This window comes from Lissotriton vulgaris, chromosome 8 (assembly GCF_964263255.1).
Source record: "Lissotriton vulgaris chromosome 8, aLisVul1.2, whole genome shotgun sequence".
In the NCBI taxonomy this organism is placed as follows: domain Eukaryota; kingdom Metazoa; phylum Chordata; class Amphibia; order Caudata; family Salamandridae; genus Lissotriton; species Lissotriton vulgaris.
In genome coordinates this window covers 1,269,435,656-1,269,460,820 of record NC_141696.1, presented here as the reverse complement: position 1 = coordinate 1,269,460,820, position 25,165 = coordinate 1,269,435,656, and the positions used below count along the sequence as shown (strand labels likewise).

Here is a 25,165-nt window from a genome sequence, read left to right as displayed (position 1 = left end):
CTGGAAGGTGCTGTGTTTGACGTAAGGTTGGACATAAGACGTCAATAAAGATGTCACTAAGAACTGACTGTTCCTTTAGTGCTCGCAGGAGTTCAATTACAAATCAAAACAAAGACATGGGGAATCCCCAGGTTACTGAAGGTTTGGTGTGTCGAAAGAACTTGTTGTGCTCTCTAGGAATCTAAGGAAGTAGCCTTGCCTTCTTTGGGCTGCGTGGGCTAGGACAGAATATGGGCAAGATTCATATGCCTTCATTAGGACATGATTTATCATAACCGCATGAGGGCATGAATCAGGAATATTTAATTAGGGTCCTAGATACATTCACAACACCCACTCCACGTATAATGTCCATCATTACTAAATACTAAGCAATATATAAACATATAGATATGCATCTGTTTTCCAACCCACCCCAAAATACAACAAAATGCATTTGAAATGGTATAGATACACGAAATGAGTATTATACTGTACGTTTTCAAGCAGAGTTATCATTCAGGAAATGCAAATATGAATATTGGCTGATGGAATAGCGAAAATTACATTTATGAAAGGGCTCTGAATACAGAAAAAAAAGTCGAGACCATTTCATCACAAAGCTATACAGGTTTGTACATATGCTAGAGGCTGATTCAAAATGTTGTCTCTAGAGTCTCTAAAATTAGAACTTCTGTTCTCCAAGAATAGTTCTACTTTAAGCAGAGTACCATGTGCCAAAAATCTGTAAATATTTTGGAAATTTAGGGAAAATAATTTCGTTCTCGGGAAGGGAGAGAAAAAAATAGTATCACTGTCTTTTTGGAGTTCTGTTTATCAAAACTGAAGGCCGAATTCAGAGTTCAGGGAACGCTGTGAGCTCGTATTTCTTTAAATATTATTCTCGTTGTTAGGGGAAAACATGACTTCTGATAGGCCGGTAAAAAATTCCTCTACAACAGTAGGTGAAAGTTGGTCTAACTCCGAAAAGGTGGAAATAGTGCAAACGTGCGATACATTGCCATCATCGATGTCAGGATCAGCAATGTTCACAGAAGGTTGTACCTGTGTGATGCCGCTTTCATCTCGTATCTCACCGCCACCTAATCGTAATGGTGAAGTCTCAACGAATGCCGTCATCAGAATAGGTAGCCGCTGGGGACAACACGTTGCATGAGTCATAACAGGACAAAGCAAAGCGTCGATATCCATTGGTACTGCTGATGGTAGTGTAAGACAGACGTCCAGCACGCATTCTTCGCCGCATAGCAGACATCGAAGCACAGGTAAGATGCAATTTTGCCAAATTGGTCTGAATGAAAGAAACCAGGTAGTATTCAGATCTCTTAGCCGGGCCAATCCGAGGACCTTAGTGATACGGTCTCAATATCGTATTGCTAGGATCGTTTCTTCCATCGTTGCCAGAGGTTTGTCTGTGACTTGGCTTGCCAGATCGGAGCAGGAGGAACAAAAATAAAATTCCTGCTACGAGTCCCAAAATAAGAGGCAGGCCACCGAAGAGTGAATGCACAAAATTCGGGACGATGCCAAGAACTGCTTCGAAGGGTGTTAGCAGTCCCGAAAAAATTGTCTTAAATACATGTGCAATGCCACTGGTATCTGACATGTTTAAGATTTGGCTTAACATTTCTACGAAATGCACCGGACAATTTGTCGATAATAGGGTATGTCTCTCTGCCGTTGTCCTTGCAACTTGCAGGTCATATGTCTCTTTGGACGAGGTTAAAGGCACAGTTGTCTGTAAAAGAATAGACCCTGGCTGTTACAGTTGTGAGATAGGCTTTTCCTGGCACCATGCCACAACAGCTGTGATCGCTTATTAGAACGTAGCTACCGTTGGAAAACTGCCTGAAAAATGGCTCTATCTTTGTAGTAGGGGTACCCTGAAGATGACATGAAAGGTTGTTTGAAGAACCTTCACAGGCTCCATGCAAGTTAATACCTTGACACAGGAGTGTATTGCTTAGTGATTTTTTACAATTATTACCACTAAGAAATACCTCTTTTTTCCCTTCACTGTAACATTTGTGTGTATAAGCTAAATTCCAGGTCAATTTGATGTATCCTTTACCCAACCTTTCATACAGGCCTGCTGGTATATATTTTTGGCAGTATTGAAACTGAAAAGTTGTTATCAGGATTGAAATGGTCCCATGTATTATCCATTCAATGACAGGCCTTTCTGACATTGTCAATGGTAATCTCTCAAGTTTTTCAATGCTCAGTATCGTATAGTCTGCTCCTTTTTGTGCCAAACTGATTTGTTTATCAGTAAGGTTAAAGATAGAAAACAATGACGTTGTGTTGATTAAACGCCATGGCACATAGCCTGAACGCAGATTTTATAACGTCCAACCTAGCTGTACAATAGAACGTAATTGGGACTGGCCATGTTGTAACATTAGCATGTCCTGCTCTATTATATCAATAGCAGATGATACGATGCTGTCCAGTGAATAGATTCTGGAGGACAGAGTCGTTAACCCATTGTCCACTACAGAAAATGATTTCTCCAAATTAATACGTCAATTTCCCATATTTTTTCTGCAGTTTCAATTTGTTTCAACTTCCAAGCCTCGTTGTAAGCTGCGTATATACCGGAGTATATGAAACGTTTTGACGCTGTTTGCGAGGTCCCATTATGAAATTTCGCAAGTCAGCACCTTCTTTAAGTAAAGTTAAGTGTTGCTTTATTTCAGGAAGTGTGGATTTCTGTAGCCAGTCAAAGCATAGTTTTCCTACACTATATGTTGTTACTATCCCTGGATGGTGTCTCTGGGAGTATCTAGGGTCTGGCCTGTTCTGTTTGAACCCCTGTATTTTGTTCAGGAATCTATTTTGACAGTTATTTGTGTCTATGGGCCATATCAACCATTTTTCCCAATCAGGATTTGTTCTATTTTGTTTTAAAATATAGGACACGTCTATCCCCTCATCTGCAGTGTGTTTCTATCAGGCATAGGTTTTGGTATAGACGGGTTGTTTAAATCTTTTTATCTTAGCTAAGCCAAGACAGGTAGTTTGCTGAATTGTGTCATTCAGGAACATAATTTGTTCTGGGATCATGCAGGCTCTGAATAATGCTTCTAGACCTTGTACCTGCCATTCTTTTGTTCCCCAGATTGTTTTTGTTTCAATATTGTTTTTCCAAAACTCAAAACCAAATGTTGACATTTTGTCATAACATTTTTCAGAATAAATCAATTTAGTATTTGTCAGCATGTTTTTCATTCCTGTCTTATTTAACATCTTGAAATAAATCATTTCTGGATCTGTATGATTAAACCCTGAAAAGTATGGGAATTTTTCATTAAAAGTTTTCGATCTGCCTATTGGCGGTGTTGGACAATGTTCCCACTGATTATAAGTAAAAACATTTCTAGGATTCGCAGATTTATGCAGATAATGATGACCATAGTGGTTGTAACAGTACATCTCTTCATAATTCGATGAGCCCTGTAAATAATCATGTTCAGTAAATTTCGCTGACATTTCTAAATCTGACATCATATTATTTATGCTTTCAAAGTCCCAATCATCAGAGAAGGAACTTGGTTTCACAGAGTCACTTAATGAAATCTTGAATTGGTGTGGATACTTCAAGAGCTCGACCGGGCCATAGATTTCATAGTCAGTTCTATCCCATGCTATACCACCAGGTATAGGGTTTGCTGTGATGTTCACCGAAGATAGTTCTCTTTTCTCTATGTGAGAGGAACTGTGTGGTTTCAGGACCAAGTTGATGTTCTGGCTTGCTGTGTCCATTGTACTGTAATAAATTTACCCAGAATTAAAACTAGGATTAGCCAAAGTAGAAGGGTAAGTACACCTAACACAATCCATAGTTCAATCCACAGGGAAATCAGATAGGTTTCTTTGAGTTGATGAAAAAGTTCTTTAATTTTCATTTGAAAGTTTTTGTTGCTGGCTTGTCTCCATGTTCACTTGGATCATCGGAAAAGTCAACAAAGTTGATAAAATAGCCAGATGCAGTTCTGTCAATTGGTGGGATTGCTTCCGGATTTCCATTGATCTTTGCATTTTCTTTTGTTACATTTGTATAGTCCGAGGCTACATCGTTGTAGACTGGTGTTTCTTGGACTGTTGCAATTTGGGTTTCAAGAGGCACAAGTTCCATGGCTTTGTTGCATAGTCCTTTTTTATTCACTGATGGTTTATCGAAAGTGATTAGTCTTTCAGTTTGAACCTCTTGGATTGTAGCAAGATTTGGTCTTCTGCTATTTCTAGGGAGTCCACTGGGCCTGCTACTTATTATCGGCCACATGATTGTGGTTTCACCAGGTCGATGGAAACAACTCTGTTTTCCTTTTTACCAGCAAGTGGCGGTAGTACTACTGATCTTGTTCCGCTGACAGCTAAGACAGGTACTGCTTTTCTGTAAGAAGGCCCGAATTCCTTCTTCACCGCAATCTTTTCCAGATCCCAAATCTTTGGAATCCAGACAGGTCTTGCTGGGACAGGTGGTTCTTCAGTGGTTGTTGGCTTAGATTTTATGTTACTTAGACTTTTTCTTGTTTCATTCAAGTCCTGTAAAACAGCCAAACGATCTTTGATATCAAAGGTTTTTTCTTCTACCACTGAAGTATGACAATCCAAATCCTGAATTTTCATTCTAGTGCAGAATAAAAGTTCGTATGGAGTAAAACCTTTTAGAGAATTTCTTGGCAGATTGTTAAGACTACGTTGGACACTTGTTAGATGTTTGACCCACCCATCACCCGAACCTAATACCCTTGCCGTTATAGATTGCTTTATGTCACGTTTTTTTCTTTCCACAACTGCATTTCCCTCAGGATGGAAGGGAGAAGAGTACCGCAATGCAATGCCCATGCTGCTCATGGCCTCTTTGTAAGCTCGAGAGCTAAACGCAGGACCCTGATCAGAATGTAGCATGCCAATTGCGTATGTGCCGATAAAGACTCGCAAATCTTTTATAACAGTTCTGGCGTCAGCCGAGCGCTGGGGCCACATCTTTAGTGAATAAAGTCTTATTGATTATGGGACCGCCTTTGTCCGGTAGGACTTTTGCGCATAGATAGCCTGATGCTGTCTAATAGTGATGTCTGGGCTGGTGTCTGGTCCGGTTCACAACTGCGATCTCTGTTGCAGTCCTCACAATTTATTGCAAAATTGTAAATATCTACGCTCATTCCCGGCCACCAGTATTGTGATTGTAATTCTATCAGAGATTTCAATATCTCTTGGTGCCTTAGACCCAATCCCATGTGTGCTCCTTGTATCAAGAAGATTCTCCGATTCGTGTTTGGAATTACTCTATCGCCCACTCCAGGGATTTGAGCAAACGGAACGGAGTTTGCATCAATTATGTATGTATTATTGAGTGGATAGTTGAGAGGTAATGCCGTATAATCGCCTTTTAAAGAGGCTTTTACCGCCAGCACGGTTTCTCCATCTGTTTGTTTTGCTGAACGCTTTTTAGTAGCTACGGAAGCCGGTTGACCAGCCGCCGCTGTGGCTTTATCAGCCAATGAATTCCCTGCAACGTGAACGCCATCACGTCGATGACTCAGTGTATGTATCACGTGAGTCTTTTGTAGTTCTTTCTGTAAAAGAACTACTTGTTCCCAAAGCGTTTTATGCTTTATTGTGGCACCTGTGTCATCTTTGTAACCGTTTTGAATCCAAGTCTGCATCCAAGTTTGAATCCAAGTCTTGAATCCAAGTCTTATTGAAAGATTGGACGCAGTAATGAGAATCGCACACTATTAGTGTGGGGATTTCGCGATCGTCATTTTCAAGCACCATCTTTAGGGATCTTATTTCAGCTCGCTGAGCTGTACAGTTCCTGAATGATTCTGTTTTAGTTACAAGTGGTCTGAATTTACCTAAGCGCCAACGACCTTTAACAATCGCGCACACGTTATTGTAAATTTGCTTTTCCACAACAAAATGTTGTGCAAATCTGTCTGTGTAGAACACACTGGTGTATTGTTCTAAAGGCAGGGTTTCGGTCGGCAGAGGATATTCATATTCATATTCATATTCCATATTTTCTAATTTTTTCATTTTCGGATCAAAATAGTGTTTCACGTCTTCTGCAGCAAGAGAATTTTCCTATTTTAACCATTTAGGATCTAATGCCACAGTTTTTAGATTGCGTGGACTTCTTAATGCCTAACTTGCTTTTTAGCTTCTTGTTTAACTGGGTACTGCCTCTGTGCAGTAGGTTGATTCATTAATTGGATTTTGTGGTGAGGAGAATCCTCATCCCATCCTACATGATTTTTATATAAGGCAGGGGCTTGGGCCACCGCCCATTTTCTTGCCAATGTGTATTTTTTATGGATTGGGATATGTTTTGAGAAGGCAGGCATAATCATTTCTTCGCCATGAGGGCAGTCCCTGACAAACTCTGGTGGCCAGTCTTTCTCAGCCAACAGGATATCATAGCCTTTGGAAAGGTTCTCCCAAAAGAGACCTTTAATTTTCCTAGTTTTATCTCCCTCTATACGTAATGTTATTTCATATAGTCCATGGGGCACGCTAACTCGCGTGTCTGCAGTTTCCACCTGAATGTATTCAGTCGTGTCCACTGTCTCCAGAAGATTCATCAGGATCTTGCGAAATATGGTCACTTCTGCAGCGCTGTCTAACATTGTCTGGGCCCACTCTCCGTTCTTCAGTTGTGTTCTCAGGATTCTCTGCATGTTTAATTTTAATACTTGCTACCTTCTTTCTGGGAAATTGTAATTTTTTACTTTGATGAGCAGGTTCTTTGTCTTTGGACTTGACGTGCTCTTCCTTGCATTCTGACTGTCCTCTTCTTTCCGATTTCTGTGAGGAAGGTCGAGAAAGATCGAGTGAGAAGGATCGAGAGAGACGTGTATCAATGTCTTGATATCTGCCAGGTTTTCTTTAATTTATCCCTATCTCTAAGATTATATATTTTTTCCGAGGGTTCCCTTTGGGGAGACTTGTCTCTTCCAACCGGTGATTTATTCCTCCGTTGGGGAGACCTTCCTCTGGACTGAAATTGTTTTTCTCTGGGAGTGGATTGTTTATTACCCTCCCATTTCTTCTTTTGAGAATTAAGGTTGTTTTTAATAAAGGTTTTTTCAGGATTTTCAATTAGTTGTGGTTTTACTGGTTTACCACCCAAACTATCTCTGCCTAATTCTTCATAGGATTTTTCAATTATTTTAGCAAGCTCAAAAGGTTGGTCTGTTATATCGGTCTCCTTCAATATTTGGCGGATTGCCACACATGCTGCATCTCCTTTTATGTTGGCTAATAATATAGCCGAGACCTGCTTAAAGTCCTTCAGTAATTTCATACCCAGAGTTAAAGCAGGTTCTGGACCGTATTCATTTTGAATCTGTCTGAGGACATCTGGTATGACCGCCATAGACGGAACACCATGTGTTTTTGTGTAGATAGAAGCAAAGACTATGCCCCAAGTGTCACAGTCCTCCACAAGTGGTGTGATCCCCATTGGGAGGCAGATAGTCAGAATTCTATGTTTTTCGTGTGGGGTAGTATCAGGAAATACTGCCTCTGAGTGATTTTTTGAGCTAACCAGAATGGAATTTGTTCCAGTTTTGCAGGTGTTTTACCAAGACACGATTGTATGTTCTGTGGTGTAATCTTTTTTTTTAAATTTTATTTTTATTGCAGATACACAAGGGGCCAATATACAATCTGTCTACGAATCTCTGTGTACATCAGCTGTTATTACCTCGCACTCTGAAGGATACACTGCCATTTAGCCCACACCCCAGAGGTCGGGCGGCGTGCGTTGTCGGTGTAGCAGTTTCACCCATGATTGCCAACCATGATCAGTTTTAGGCTTCCCAAGTTTCTGCTTTTTCTTGTTTTGTTGTAAGTAATGAAACCTTCCCCCTCCCATCCCCCTCCCTCGTCCCAAGGTGGTCAAACATTGGAAAACTCAAGTTAGGATTCAGCAATATACAAGTAGATGATAAAAAAACGTGTCATTGTCGCATACACTCCCGTCCCTCCTCCCTCCCACCCTCAGCCAGGTATGTACATGTGATCAGAGCCTGCCGCAACCGGTGGCCCTCCATTCCTCGTAAGATCGTAAACGTGACCATTCAGACCCTCCTACCCCCCATCCGGTCAAAAGCAGTGACGCAGTCCCTCTACCTTCTCACATCCTACTACAGCCCCCCATCAAATCCATGGTATTGTCTCCATTTAGACCAGACCTTCCTAAATTTTCGGGGGCAGCCTCTCGCCTTGTATGTGACCCTTTCCGCTGCCATATACAGCTCTAAACCTCTCCTCCACTCCTCTAGGTCCGGGGGTTCTGGTGCTCCCCAATGTTTCGCAATATCCCGTTTGGCAACCACCAGCGCCAGGACCAGGAAAATGAGCAGTGGGCGGGTCAAGTCCACCTCGGTCGTCATACCAAGCAGCGCCAGCTTGGGGTCTATAGGGATGGGGGCCCCGAGGATCTCTTTGAGTTCCCGAAAGATCTGCGACCAGTACCTCTGTATTACAGTGCAGATCCATACAATATGAAAGAAGTCCCCCTCCCCCTGTCGGCACCTAAGGCATCTTGGTTCCTCTATTTTCCCCATTTTGTAAAGACGTACCCTGTCAAAGTATGTTCTGTGGAGAAAGTTAAATTGGATCAGTCGCAACCTGGACTTGATGGCCACTTCCCGGGGGTGTGTCAAGACTATCTCCCAGTCCAGGTCCTCCATCTCCCCTACCTCCACCTCCCATGCATGCCTAAGTTTTGTTAGGTCACCCAGCATATGGTTCGTCAATGTTTTGTATGTGAGGGACACCGCCTGTCCAACCATATGCTCCTGGAGCAGCCTCCCCTCCAGTGGTGCATACTCAGGAATGTCAAGCAGCGAGATATTTTGGGCCCTCCAGGCATGGCGTAGCGTTACATATTTGAAATGTTGCGTGTTGTGTAACCCGAACTCCGTTTGGAGAGCTCTGAATGACTTTAGTTCCCCCTTGACTATTACATCCCCAATGGTGGAAATGCCAATGTCGTCCCATCTCTGAAATCCGCGCAGTTTATGTAACTCATGTAACCAGCGACAATGCCATAGTGGTGTCTGCCGTGTAGGTTTCTGTTCCCATCCCATGCGTTTCGTAGCTTTCGTCCAAGCCCTTAGCGTTATGGATGTAGCAGGGAGAAGGTGGGCTCCCCTCGCATCCCCATAGAGATACCGCAATATGTGTCTAGGCGCCAGCTTGGCTCTTTCTAGGGAATATGTCGGGTGATCTGCCGCCGCATTGAGCCAATCATTGATTAGAGTCAGGTGTTCCGCCCAGTAGTAGGCTTCCAAATTGGGAAGCGAGATTCCCCCGCTGTACTGATGTCGTTGCAGTGTGGCCAAGGCCACCCTCGCCTGTTTGCCGAGCCAGAGGAAAGATCTCAAATCTGCATGGATCTTAGTGAAGACCGCAGCAGGTAGCGGATAGTACTCGTTTTGGAGGGCGTATAGGAATTTCGGTAGTACAACCATTTTAAACATGGCTGCCCTGCCCAGGAGTGTTAAAGGAAGCTGCCTCCAGCGGTCCATATCTGCCACCTCGCTCACGACGATTCGCTCCACGTTTTTTTGGAACGAGAGAGGGATATTCGTCGTAATATAAACCCCCAGGTATTGGATCCCTTCGGCCGTTGTCAGCAGTTCCCCTGGTAGACTCCCCCATTGATTTCTCCCCTTCGGATCGTATAATACTGATTTGTGCCAATTGATTTTGTGTCCCGCCATCTCCCCATAGTGTTCCAATTCTCGGAAGAGCTCCGGCACGGTCGTCTCAGGCTCTGTTATATAGAGCAGGACGTCGTCCGCGTATAGCGAAATCTTTTCGGGAGAGAGCGTCGCCGCCCCATCCGTGAAGCCGTGTATATTTGCGTTATGCCGGATCCTGGCCACTAGTACTTCTATTACGAGTGTAAATAGAAGTGGGGACAGGGGGCAACCCTGCCTAGTACCTCTCTGAACAGGAAATTCACGGGAAAGCGTTCCATTAACCCTCACCCTCGCCCTTGGACCAGTATATAGTAGTCTGATCCATGCCGAGAACTTTGATCCGAACCCAAACCTCTGGAGCACTGCCATCAGGAAGGGCCAATGTACCGCATCGAACGCTTTTTCAGCGTCCAGGGAGAGGAACCAGTGTGGATCGTCCCTCTCCTTTACCTCCTGGAGCCAGTTATGCGTTCTTCTGAGATTTAGCTTCGTTGCCCTGTCGGGTAGGAAGCCCGACTGGTCCATATGAGCCAAGCCCGTTATGACCGCCCTTAAGCGGACCGCCAGGATGGTCGCCAGCACTTTTACTTCTGTGTTAAGTAAAGATATCGGTCGGTAGGAGGCACATTCATTCCGTGGCTAGCCCTCTTTGTATATTGGTATTATTGTAGCCATAGTAAGATCTGGTGGGAGTTCTCCCACTTCAAGGGAGTCCACTAGGAGGCCCCGGAGGTGGGGGGTCAACAGGTCTGATGTGCGTTTAAAGAGTTCTGGGGGAAATCCATTTGGGCCTGGTGTTTTACCCGGGCGGAGTCTGGCTATAGCATTAGTGATGTCTTCTAGCGAAATGTCTGCGTCTAGTGTTGCTGCGTCTTCAGGGGGAAGGATCGGCAGGGTGGTACCGTCTAAATATCGAAGGGCCTCCTCATAAGTCGCCAGGTCGCGCGCTGCGTAAAATGCTTCATAGTGAGTAGCAAAAGCCTCTGCTATCTCCGCGTCCGTTTTGAAGGTTGTACCTCCTGACGTGTCTATGCTGTCTATCCATCTCTCAGCTCTCTCTTTCTTGCTGAGCCATGCCAGTAGTTTCCCTGACTTATCCCCTACGTCATACAATCTGTGCAGAGTAGCTAGTGATTGTGTCTTGGCTTCGTTAGTCACCAACTCCCGATATTGTTTTTGAGCGTCAAGTAGCCGCCGTAGGGAGTCTTCGGACTTGTGGGCTAAGTATTTGACTTCCCATTTTAGAATAGACTGTTCCAGGGCTGCTACCTCCGTTTGAAGTCTCCGTCTGTCTTCCCCCAATCTAAGTCGAATCCGTCTGTGGTGTAATCTTGTTTGTGTTCCCCGGATGAGGGGTGTTTTGTGGAAGTTTAATTGCAGGTTGGACTGTTGAAGTCGCATGACATATTGGACCAATTGTCTATGTATTTTAATTAGTTGTTTTAACTGAACTAAAAGTTCTCTGTCTGGGTGTGGTGAGTTGCTGGCTAGAACCGGCCACGTGGCTCCTGGTCTACCTAGTGGACCGAACCTGGTAATGTGATTTTGATGTTTTAGGGCGCCATTAAACAAGAGCAGGTGCTCTTGATATGTTAGTGAAATTTCAACTTCCTCGAAAGGAGAGTATTCCTCTGGAGCTTCCGCTATTTTATAGTAGTGGAAGTCATGTGTTACAGCGTGTGCTGCTGGAAAGTTTATCCAGGTATAGAACACCTCTGTCTGCTGAAACTCATGTGCCTCTACCACAAATACGACTGTACCACCTCTTGGATAAAAATCCATTTTCTATAAGTTTTATAGTTATGGTTTTTCTTATATTGACCGGGATGAGTATTGCACCCGGGTCGTTGTCTTGGACAAGTGTGTCGTCCGCTATGAGTTGAGCTGCTAGTCTAACTCTTTCCCTTTCCTTGTCACTTTCTGTCATTTTTACTGACTGAAAGTTTTTTGTTGCAGAGCAATTTTTGAGGAAACAAAGATTAGGTGCACAATATTTTGGAACACTGTATCCTTCAACGTTGACTATACCGTAAACTTATACATAGGATTCTCATCCTACTAAGTTTCGGCGGATATTAACCTTTTACCCACTCCAGACGTCTATTGGAGTTTTTACGGGAAAAAGGGGTCCGTGTGAAAAGCACGACTCAGTTACTCTAGTATCTTGCGTTAGATTATCGCCTTACCAAACGTTGGGCGCCATGTAGTGTAGTTCCTATATTCCCAATAGGCTCTGCGCATTGGAATAACATAAACAGCAGTGTAGACGTAGGACTGAGGTCTCTAGGCCTCTACTGACTATGTTAGACTTAATTCGTTTTGCCAGCTAGCTCAGAGGTCACTAGAAACTTTCTCGAATGAATAGGGAGGAGTTAACTTCCCTGATTTAGACAAGAAGGGATTAGCTTCTGACAACCATATAACATGACAACTTTGCTCCCCCAGAATAAGGAGTGAATCTCCAGAGTCGTGTGAAAACAATAGACAGCTATTTCACTCAGTCAATTGTGCATGCTTAGTTCCACCAGAGTGCAGAGAAACAGAGAGACGGGCGTTTTCAATAAAAACAAACTCAACTGGTGCTTCTAAGATACGCCTACCCCAGTGTACCTGACCTAAGCCTAATACGTGGGAAGCAGTAAGTGAGTTGAGTTGGGTTTTTGCCAAGAATCTGAATCAAGAATTCTCTCTAAGGTTTTAGTCAGCTCCATACCTTGGTTATAGAATGAAGGAGGTCTTGTATCTCGTTTCTCAGGGCGGGATCTTCCAGTAACCTAACTGTCCTGTGAGACTACGCCACGTCGGATGAAGTTTGCGGAATAACGAAGCATTAACTGTGGAAGCGGACTAGGTACGCCACAACACCATTTTCGAGTACAAACCTCAATACATAAGGAACTTTTGAATTAAAGGTCCCACACGAACCGCACGGTCGGTGACGATCAGATGGAGAATTAGGGGGTCACATTTTACAAAAGTTTGAAGGTCCTGAGGATGGCCATAAGTATTTGTCAATGATAAGGCCGAAACGTCGACATATTAGTCCACATCTTTTGTTTTCAGATCAATTCGATACAGCGTTATCTTTGTATACAGTGAACAAGATCCGTTGTGACTTAACTTAAAAGAGTGGACTGCAACGCAGTGGATTTTAAGAACAACTAGTTTACGTCTTGTCCACTTGTACTTTGTTGATTAATTTTCACTGTTTTTAAAGAAACTGTACCCTACAAAATGAAAACGTGATATAAAAAGATATTCTATAAAATCTACTTCCCGTCTAGCTTTTTCTATTGTGAGTTGTTACCACTCTGTTGAATTTGCAAGTGTTTAATTAGATGAATAACAGGTTTTAATTGAATTAAGTTGGTCCTAAGTTTTTTCAGTTAAGATTGATCAACCTCCTGTTATAGAACAATTTCTAAAAGAATTCCCTTGTAAGCAATTTTTCCTATATCGTGTTTGACGTAAGGTTGGACATAAGATGTCAATAAAGATGTCACTAAGAACTGACTGTTCCTTTAGTGCTCGCAGGAGTTCAATGACAAATCAAAACAAAGACATGGGGAATCCCCAGGTTACTGAAGGTTTGGTGTGTCGAAAGAACTCGTTGTGCTCTCTAGGAATCTAAGGAAGTAGCCTGGCCTTATATGGGCTGCGTGGGCTATGACAGAATATGGGCAAGATTTATATGCCTTCATTAGGACATGATTTATCATAACCGCATGAGGGCATGAATCAGGAATATTTAATTAGGGTCCTAGATACATTCACAACAACTTTACAATCTGGCACATGTCTGTGTCCTATTCCATATGTGATGGTGCTTAAGTGGTCTTCCAGTGTCTCAAGAGACACTTTGGCAATTGCTAGGGAGGTGGGGGGGCCATCACCTCCAATGGGATGTACTTCCAGGCATATCTGAGCAGCCATGAGGTATCGCTATTCAGGCCGATGCTTTCAGGAGGTTCCACCCATATTAGAGGATCAATATTGGGAGCTGTTTAATGGTGGTCACATAGAGGGCATTAGAGATTGGTTTCACATCAGATTTTGCCACTTAACACGATCAGGGTCGCTATGTTTTCATTGTGCTTCTTTCCGCTTCTGAAAGTTACAAGTATGTCTTCAAGAATACTAGAGTCCCGCTGGTAAAGATAAGATGCTGATATGTGGTTGAATATACAGAGCTCACTCACAAATGGTCATAACGCTAGCAGTCAAGCACCACCTCCTAAATGGCCACCTCTTAACAGAGGTGCACGATACAAAAGAACAAAATTATTCAAGGTAAGGACATGCTATCAGGAAGACTGAACAGCAGAGGCTAACCCTGATTCTTTTTGTAGGACTCTTACAATGGTAAACATTGTGGGAAGAAGAAGGTACTTCAAAACTTCCCTGCACAGTCCACCATGACACTGTTCTTTATGAATCTTGGACCTCTGTCAACAAGAATGAGACATCATAGCATTTCCTGCTCAGTCGTACGGCAAAGACATTCAAGTATGGGTGCCTTAATGTTTCTGCATGGTTCAGGCCATATATGCTGGGTGAGTGGAGATGTGGTTCAAGCTGCCTACTCTGAAGTTGATCATCACTTCAACCATGATGACAGGGAGGTGCATGTCACTGGAAAGGTCTAGTATGACAATACATTTGTGGTGGCTAGGTACACTACAATTATTTGGTACCTACTATTACCACCTTGGATTCAATGAATGGAGGTGAAGGCATTTAAGTCTAGGAGGATCTCCTTTAACAAACGTATGTTTAGAGATGTTTCTGGCCTGTAAAAGAAAGCACTTATGGACAGCTTCCTGTAGTAGATCCTTATCAGTAATTTTAATAAGCATGTTGAGGCTTAAAATTTAGGATAATGAAGGAAGCAACAATGCACCAAGTTGTTTAAAACACTGGCCAAAAACATCAGTCATGACACCAGAGATAGATGAACCGATACGGGCCAGGTCTGAATGTCCATTAAAAGACCAAACTGTCGTGCCAGGTGAAGCTGCAAAGATTTCAAATGCAGTTGCACATAAGGAACCATATCTACCCAGGATATTTATAATCTCAGAAGTCATTGGTGCCACCAGATCTCACTGAGCTGTGGTTCAGAAAAAGATGCATGGTGCATTTGACAGAGGACAGGTTTTCTGGAAAAGAGAAGCTTTCACCATATGTATGTCCAGAAGGCCAGTATAAAAAAATCCATCTTAAAGCAATGGAAGTGAATTGTAGTTAATTCACTGTAACCTCGGTATCACTGAGGAAATGAAAACTAGGATTAGACTGGATGAAGTCAGCCTCCTGGAGGCAGGCCTCACCAGGCCTTGAGCCAAGAAAGACTACTAATGTACATTTGCAATTGCAAATTGACAACAGGGCTAGTGTTTTAGCGAATACTCTCACTGCTGCATCCTTTACTCTGAATTTAGTAAAGAAAACCACTGGAGCTTTCTGTGATACTGCAAGAAAGACAAATGGAAATGTACTTCCTCCAGTTCAACTGAGCAACAGCAGTCCCTGTTCTGAGCTGGCACCTGAAATTGAGTCAGCACTTAAAAGCTTACAAATGGGAGGAACCGGTTCAGGTGGCATAGGCTAAAAGTTTTTTTAGTGATACGTAGTTGTGTGGGTGGTAGGCCTGCCTTCCATACACATGTTTAACGATCCTTAAGAAGAACTTCCACAGCTTCATCCAGTACATCTCTGAACACTGACACACAGTTGGCCTCCATGACAGAAGCTGAAAAAGTTGTACTCACAGCTATTCTTGAAAACCCATAATAGACAGGAGGCGCCTGTGACATAGATATAATGATTATAGTGGTAGTGAAAGCGTCTTCTAAAAGGGATGGCAAGTCCACCCTCCCCCAGTATCACACTACAACAGAGTAGCAGAAGTTTTCAGAGCCCTAGAAATGTAATTGGGCCTTCTTCAAGGAGAATTGTGGCTGGGCAGTATGCAGAGTAAAGTAGTTCTTATACCACTTTTATTTTTGAGCCATGTAATCATTCAATCCAGAGGCTATAGTACAAGATATCTCAAATAGATCATACGTTAGTAGAAATTACAGGGCTCATTATTTTAGAGATCTAGTATAGAAAATCAAGTTGCCAACAACGTACAAAGGCCCTGCTAATATTACCAAAGTTATATTTAATGAGATAAAGCAGAAATACTGAAATCAAATCAATACACAATCAGGTATATTTCTCTACAGAGCAGAGAGTGGTTTATTAATGCAAGTTGACGTACGGAACTTAAGACGAGATGTGCAAAGTAATTTTGTGGTCCATCGCCAGTCCAGTAATTTGCAGAATCACAGGGTTTGCAACTGCAAAATTGCTTTTAGGGAGGTTTTAAACCCATTGTGAGTTGAAAAAGCTACATTGACCCGCAAAATGGGTTTAGTAACCCATCAAAGACACCAATTAGAAAGGGGCAGTCCCTTATAATTGCAATTTGGTATGGAATGTATCAATGGTTTGCTGTCGCAAACCAGTACTAATCAGTTACCCACACCTCAAAGGGGTTGTACCACATTTTTGTTTATGAATGGAGTCTCGTCCTCCAGAGAAACACTGCCTGCTTACCTCAAAGTTTTCTCAAACAGGAAACTTACTTTTGTAATGCAGCACTCGATACATTAAGGAACACAAGCCGTTTTAGTTAAAAAAGTATCCCATTTTGTAATGCAAAAACAGGAATGGTGGTCTGCTTCTTTGCAGGTCACCATTCTTATGTTTGCAGCAAAGGGAAAACATTCATTTGGTAGGTCGTTCTGTGACCCACTGTGACTGGACCTTTTGTGATGTGACCTATTAGTACATAGGTCCTATGCCAAATCACAGAAGGATCACAAAACGTTGGTTTACAATTTGCAACCTGTTGCTATGTTAAGGTGGAATTAGGAATACTGCTTTTAAGCTCATTTGTTAAGAACAATAAATCAAAGGCTGACTGCAGCACTTTTCTGCTTATATGATGGTCTAGTGAAACTGCATGTACGATTGTTTCTGTTTCTGTTCCTGAGGAGCCCAGAGTAGGGGGCAATGCGGGTGAGCACCTTGACAAATGTGTGACAATAGGAGCTCACCCCTCCCGGGAACAGATCTGCAATGAATTTGCATAAATAACGTACACGCACAACAGTGGACCAAGTTTACGGTGAGTCCACAAAGCATATAATGCACACCTTAGTGAGTGTGCAAAAAATGCGGTAATACGTGGTTAAAAATCTTTTACCACTCACTTTTTCACTTTCACCCATATTTTAGAGAAGTCCTGAAGAAAGCTACTTTAAAGTTATAGTAAGAGCTGAAACATGTAGACCAAGGATAATTCAGACGCAAATTACAAGTCTCACAATATTATCCACTCGTAATTTTTAAATAAACCATGGGCAACTGGGAATAAAATAATTATTAGTGAGCTTCCCAGATGTATTTTTAAACCACACCACTTCATCACTTTCACAAAACATCAAAAATACCAGCTCCACTGTAGTCAGGTGTCGCAGCACAGCTGAGTAGCATTCGACTACTCAGCTGGGAACCCGACGATGAACTAGGTTGGTGTGTGAGGGTTCTTTTAATTAACCCTTGTGGTTCCAGAAACTACAGCATTGATCGGCCATTTCACTGTGGACTGTCTAAGTTGTTAATTTCGATTGTTTTCACCTTCATAATTTGTTCCAAAAAATGTCTCATAAAAATGTAAGTGATTTTGTATAAGGAATCATCTATTTTCTACATACCCCTCTACCCTTTATGCAATACTTTGTAACAAACTTTATTTTAAGATAAAAAGCAAGAAAACAAATTAAAATGGATAGCAGATTCCGGACCAAGGATTAACCGAGAGCTCTGTCACTCTCTGGAACAGAATGTCTCAGTCAGGACCAGAACATGTTTCCATCCAACAATGTAAAAAGCATGCAGGTGTTTAAAGATTCCCCTTGGAAGGGGTAAGATGGATATTGTCTTGACTGGGAGGCAAGAGTGATGTCAGTGTTCATAAAAGCATGCCTTGATCAATCAGTGTTGTGTCTTGATTCCCCTGGTCTCCCTATCCCTTGAGGTCTCTATAGACCTCTTGCATAAGAGAATCTAATGAATTGTATCCAGGAGTATTAGCTAAACACAATCCAGACATCATGGAACATGCCACAGAAGCAATAGTACCTATAACTTCTAGAGGATGTGTTTGAAAGCTTCTAAACCAGAGAATGTTTGATACGTAAGACTAGTCAAACATTCTACAGCCACTGTCACCACCTCCTCTTCTCCTCCTGTCCCACAAATTATTCCTATTTCAGGGTCGTAGGAAATATTGTATTTGTGCATCTAAGAGCCACAGTGCCAAAGTTAAAACCCTCCATCCCAATGAGTATAACCTATGAAAATAAAATATAGATGCTGATTCGGAGAGGAATTTGGTAACAATCTGGAAAAAGATCCTGAACAGTAAGTGAGGTACCACTGCAATGGAACATGGCTTGAGTCATATGCTACCAGAAAAGACTTAAAGTTCACAATATTTATGGACATAGAAAACTAGAGGAGGCTTCGACAGGGTTTCAAATAAGTAAAGAAACAGATAGCATAAGACCCAATACAGACATTTGAAATGGAAGGTAGCATCTAGAACAAAGGACCTTTATAGTAATCACAGGCAAAACGTCACAAGACAAAAAAGTAGTCATGATCACTTGAAAACAGAAGACAAAACAGGATCTTCACTCAGGTAAGGTAAGGAAAGACCACAGATAAAGTGGTTCAATTGTGCCTAATGCCTTCAAATCTTTGTCTCAAACATATTTGACACAGTCTAATGTCATAAAATATTAATATCATTTTTGTCAAGGGACACATGTATTTTATATACTTACAGTGTTAGGCACATATGGCAGACCGTAGAATGCCTCTTGCGTTTCCTTCAAAATGTCTGTAGTAGATTTCTTTAAAGGATGTTTCCCATGGTAGATTTGATCCAAAACAGAATAAAAAACCTTAACATAAAAAATGTGAAATTTAGCTTGGTTTCAAACACAAAGATCTAAGCATGTGGGAAACTAAAAAGGATAAGGTATGGAAACAAGCAGAAACTCAAACGGTACTGCAGAGCCAAGTATATTTTTACAAGACTTACGGTATGGCTACATTATATGATACCTAAATTGTACAATACTCAACAATAATATATAAAAAGAATCCGTTTTCACAATTTAACGGGTTTTATTTGAAAAAAACAAACAGTACTATTTCCATTTCAAAAGGTTTGCAGAGTTGGGGAGGTAAGGGGGGAGGGTTATTGGCAAGCCACAATAGATAAGAAAAGAAAGTCCTTGTGATGTATACATTCAATCATGAATCAAAAGAATCAGATGTGTATATATTAGATGAATATATATATCTAAATCAGATGGGTACACATCTAAATCACATACGTATGTTTAGCGGTATTATGAATTTAAAGAAAACCCCCAGGGGAACAGCGTTGGAGAGAGATGGCACAGGCTCTCAGTCTACCTGAGAGAGGAAATCGAGGATGCTCAGGCCAATCCAGAAGCAGCTCTCATGCATTAGAGCAGCCTCAGGATTGGCCGCAGGGGAGTCTGGGAGCCTGTGCCTGCAGTGGAGCCACAAGAGGAGCAGAAGACTGGCGATGCGTCGGGCTGCAGGAAAGTTCTTTTTCCTCCCCTTTTTTTGCTGTTGTCTCCCACTTCCCCACCCCCACCCCACCACTCTGCTATGACATCAGCTGCTACTTTTATGAATCTAGTTTATTGCATAATTTCTGGGAAGTCTGACAGTTGTAGTTGTTGTTAGAAAGTTTGTTGTCTGCACTTCTCGTAAAGCAATCCCATGGCCACCAGGTATAGTATGAGATGTTGCGGTACGATTTCCATTTGGATATCATGCTTTTTATTCCCAATATTAGAAGCAGGTCAATGAGACACTTCTGAGTGATTTAGTTTCAGGATGCAAAAATGGGACCGGGGCCTAAGGTAACTGTGTAGAAATTCAGGGATAGCTAAATGTTGAACGGTTTTCTGGATCTTGCTCCAGAAATGGTGGCTTTCAACATTGAAAAAACATGTGAGATGGTGCCTGGGGAGTTTTGGCAGTTCCAGCACACGTCGGAGTCTATAAGCCCTAATTTCGAAAGCTTTTTAGGTGCCCAGTACACTCTATATAGTATCTAGTACTTACATTGTGAGAGAGTGGATGATAGTGTTTTTGAGGGTATATGTCCATGTCTTTTTCCATGATATATCATCTAGGGCAGCGACTGAGAAGCTAGGAGTAGGTTGGGATCATTTAATTTCGAAATCGGAAGTGGTTCTTATGCTGGTGTTGGAAGAATTCAGGGTTTTATAGATTGTCGAGGGAGTGTGGGATATTTTATATCGTTTATAAAGAGAGGGGGAATCAGGTTGGAGTTGTGTGAGGTGGGGATCTTTTTTATTGAGACCTTTAGTTTGAGGAAGTTCTAGAATTTAATGTTCCCACAGTTCTGTGAGATCTGCAATTCTGCAAACATTTTAGGATGTGATGGTGGGCCGATGTCTTTAAGGAATAAGATATTATTTGATGACCAAGATGTCCATGATGGAGGCTCACCTTCAATTTTTATTGTTGCACTGTTCCACAGGGACGCAAAATTTGAGTTTTAGATGTTGTGTGGGAGCAATTTCTAGTGTCCTTGAGTATAGACTAGGAGTGTAGTGATGGGACAGATTTCAATGTTAACGACGAAATTAGAGCATGTGGTTTTGCTAGGGATTCTTTGATATGCACCCATAGTGGTTTAGCTAGTGTTTTAGGTTGGAACAACCCAATGGCTTGTTTGATTAGAAAGGCAAGTTGGTATTTGAAGACATTTGGGATTTAAAGTTTCCAGAACCTTTGTTTAGTTTTAGTTTCTTGACAGCTATTTCAGCCATCGTCCCTTTCAAGAGGAATTTGGAAATGACAAAGTCGATATTTTTGTAGAAGCTATTCGATAGCTGTAAAGGAAGCATTGAAGTGATAAAAGTTATTTGTGGAGCAATCATCATTTCAATACATTCCACGCGACTCCACCAGGTCATGAATTTTGGTAATCAGGCAGGTAAGGTTTCTTTGATTTTCTGTATGAGAGAGATCTGAAACGAGTCAGGTTCAGTCATGGACAACTCATTGCCAGAAAAAACAGTGAATTGCGAGATCTGGCTTCAAGAATTCTTTTCGTTTTGGATTTACGATAGGCCCTCCATTTCCCGGTTGAAGCCCTCTGCACGGTCTATGGCTCCCGAAAATGGAGGATATGGAGATATATATATATATATTCCAGGAATAATCCGATGGAGCGCAGAGCTTTTCAAACAACTGCAAAAACGGACTCGAACCCAAAATTTTGTGCAAGTTGGTGATTTATTCAGCAAGTGGTGTTCCCATAGTCATCAATATATATATATATTTGTTACCAAGCACACTTCCTCACGATGAAGGACGGCACCGACTCCGTGAGTTTGCTCAAGGTTGAAAGTTTATTTTGCAAAGCTGATAGAAAGACGCGTTTCGGCGGAAGCCTCCGCCTTGCTCACTTCACCTACCCAAATGTGATAACAAAACATATGTACCTCTGAACAGACACAGTTGCTTCACTGTGATAAGTATCTAGTTACCATGGTGACACAAAGTATAGTCATGTGATAAGGCAACAGACATAGAAAAGTTCCTATTACAACTTTCTAAAGGTTCGTGCAAATTTACATCTTTGGATAAGGAAATACCATCTGCCATAACAAGTATAGAGCATAAAATTTCTTAGCATTACATATCAAATAAACAAATTAATTACATGTATATATATATAAGATAATTGAAGTGTAAGCTTTGCAGATGCATGGCATTATCTGTAAACAAGAACCAGGGTGAAAACCGGCATGGAGTCATATCACAATTAATACAATAACCGACAGAAAATCAGGGCACTCTATATTTTACCCTGTCGGGTTATAATCAAACATAGTCCTGGTAAAACGGCATATAGAGCATGTGGGTAATTCCCTCAATACAACAATAATATTCTCATGCAAATGACAATGGGTCAATACATAAATGACAAAAATACTCTCTTTCAAGATCAAAAGTGTTATTAACCAGGTTTTAAGGTAAACACAAAGGTTGCTACACGAACCTCGTCTCCAAGTGGAGTATTATATGTGTCTCTTACATGAAGTATGAACCATGATCATAAGCTTATTTAGAATTAGCATCTTACCATGCCTAGATGTGTACACCTCAAGGACCCCAAAGTTTCACCCGTATTGTTTTGAACCTTAGCGTTGCCAAACTAGATAGTTGCCAAATTAATTAAAATAATTAAACAAAAGTTGCAGAGGAAACAAAGTATTTACACAAGTGATGGTGTAGGTGTATCACAAGCGGGAAAAGGAGAACTACGGGAGTATGCTGCAATAGTTTATAAATGTACTGTTAATGCTTCATCAGCATTAAGCCCATTCGGAATCTTAGAATCCAACAAGATGATGTATCTTGATTCCAGACGTCTTAGGGCAAGTCTGCGATTCCCCCCTCTGATACTTTTTGCAACGTTATCGATGACAAAGTATTTAATGTCAGAACTGTTACCAGCATGTGTTTTGTGTATATGCCTGGCCACAGGGTAGGTTTCATCATTGTTCGTTATTGCTCGCAGGTGCTGCAATATACGGACATGTGCAGGATGGATGGTACTACCAACATACCGTTTGATATATATATATATACATATATATATATATACCCCCAGATGCATCAAGCATCCATTTTGTGATTCTTTACTAAGGAATCGCTAATAAGGAATAGCAAAATGCTATGCAAGAAGAAATCACTTTAAAAATAGCGACTTCTTAAAATTCCTTAATTGCGATTCGCAAATTGCGAGTCGCAATTAAGGAATACCTCCCCATTCATTCCTATGGGCCTAGAGGCCCATAGGAATGAATGGGAAGACATTCTCTATTTGCGAATCACAATTAGCGAATCGCAAAATGAGAATGCGATTTTAAGGGTGCAGGGGAGTCCAAAGGACACCCTGTTGCACCCCTGAAATTGATCTGTGCACATATGCTGCACATACACATGCCGTTAGGGCATGTGTTTGCGCAACATGAAACTTTGAAAAATGCACTAAAGTGCATTTTTCAAAGTTTTTGCAAATTACCATGAAGTTGATCTTCATGGTAATTTGCGAGCCCTATTAGCGAAATCGCTATTTTTTTAAACTTTAATGCATTGCATTTAAGGAATCTCAATTTGAGATTCCTTAAATGCAAGTAATCGCAATTTAGCGAATTCTTAATTTGTGATTTTTGCATTTGGGATGATGCATCCCAAATGCAAAAATACCGGTTGCAAAGGTGCAGATTCTGAGAATCCGCCCCTTTGCGAGAGTTTTTTTAGCTTCAAGCATCTGGGCCGTAGTTATATATATATATATATATATATATATATATATATATATATATATATATATATATATATATATATATATATATATATTCTCACGCTCCTTGTGATCAAAAGAACGGAAGCACTCTCTCGGGCGGGTGCAGTTTGCGGTCATGGTCCAACCGCTGTATATCGCGCTCACACCTCCTCCACTTTACCAAAAAGGTGCTGCACTCCCAGGGATGCTTTTCGAGATTCTTTATTTCAGGCAAAACAAACGCGTTTCGGCAAGACGCCTTCCTCAGTGTTCATTGGACACCAAGAGAAACTGGTTTAAAAACATTTTCCATCGGGAGTAACGATAAAGAAAGGACTAAAGCGTCTGTTGTTAACTTAGACGCCATTTTGGAAAGGTAAAATACTTTTTGCATACAATATTATACATTATTTACACAAAGAGTAACCTCTCACATTTCATAATTGTACAAACTCATATTTACAATTGATCTTGCTGTGTATCTGCACTTTTCCTTTCTTTACTTTGAATTACCGTTCTCCCTCTAAAACAGTCTGTCTAACACGTGTTAACCCACAAATGCCCCCAGATGCAATAGACACATTTTCTGATGCTATGGTTAATGATTTGTGTAAATTCAGGTCCAAGATGGGGTAGACAAAAATGAAAAGTAACATCACCATCAAGGAGAGACAAGCCTTGGAGGCACTAATGAAAGATTCATCAGTAGTAATCAAGCCGTTTGATAAAGGCGGAAATATAGTCATCCAAACGAGACAACAATATAAAGAGGAGGCTATACGACAGTTGTCAGACTTGAAATACTACAAAATTGCATCAAAGGAGCAATATCAGGGAAGTGTCATTGCTTACGACATGTTGATCCGGAAATGGCATGAAAGATCTATGCTAGGAAAAGAGGAACAATTGTATTTACTGAGTGGAAATCCGGTAATCCCAACCTTTTACTATATTCCAAAACGTCATAAAAATAGCACAAACCCTCCGGGACGTCCCATAGTGTCCTCCATGAATAGCCTCACTGAACATTTATCTATTTTCGTCGACTACTACCTCTCTCCTTTTGTGAAACAACTAGGATCCTATGTACAGGATACAAAGGATTTTTTTTAACAAAACTGCAACGGTTAAATGGGACAATTCTTATCTTTTAATTGTATTGGACATTACCAGCTTATACACATGTATAGAACATCATCATGGTTTAAATGCAATACAATTCTTTTTGAAAAAGAGACAGCTGAGATTTATGGAGCATTCCAGTATGTTGCTTGAATTTGTGGAATTCTGCCTGGTAAACAACATATTCCTGTTTGAAGATCAATTCTACAGACAGAGGTCCGGTACGGCGATGGGCACCTGCTTTGCCCCCAGCTATGCGAACTTGTTCGTTGGCTGGTGGGATGAGCGGGTGCCCAGATCCATAGAGGGGGGACTTAGAGGCAGAGTGGTGCAATGGCATCGCTATATTGATGACTTATTCATCATGTGGCAGGGCACGTCTGAACAGGCACATGATTATATTAGGATCCTTAATGAAAACACCTTCAGCTTACACTTCTCAGGTACAGTTAGTCCAGTGGCAGTGGATTATCTGGACCGGAGAGTGTTCGTTGAGGAAGGGACCCTGCACACAGCCTTATTCGGGAAAGCCACAGCTAGCAACTCAATACTTTAAGCTAGGAGTAGCCATCCCACTAAGCTCGTCCAAAGCATACCCTATGGGGAGCGTTTGAGACTGAAACGGAACAGCTCTAAAGATACGGATTTCGAGGCGGCTGCCTCGGAGAGTATTAAGAGATTCAGAGCTAGGGGCTATCAGTCTGCCACCTTGGACAAGGCTTTGTCCAAGGTACGGGGCATCGATAGAAACATCTTATTGATGGGCAAAGATAAGACCAAGAACATTCAGGATAAAAATCAGTTTCGCATGATAACCCCATATTCTTCA

General features: G+C 41.6%; 1 protein-coding gene across 1 annotated transcript in view; it reads right to left on the bottom strand.

Moving 5' to 3' along the window:
- Window positions 1-25,165, bottom strand: part of MIPEP (mitochondrial intermediate peptidase) — an 833,321-nt gene that overhangs the window by 349,942 nt on the left and 458,214 nt on the right. The window contains exon 16 of the mRNA XM_086935192.1: window positions 18,626-18,745. Coding sequence (XP_086791318.1) covers window positions 18,626-18,745 — 120 coding nt within the window. The remainder of the gene's footprint in view (window positions 1-18,625; window positions 18,746-25,165) is intronic.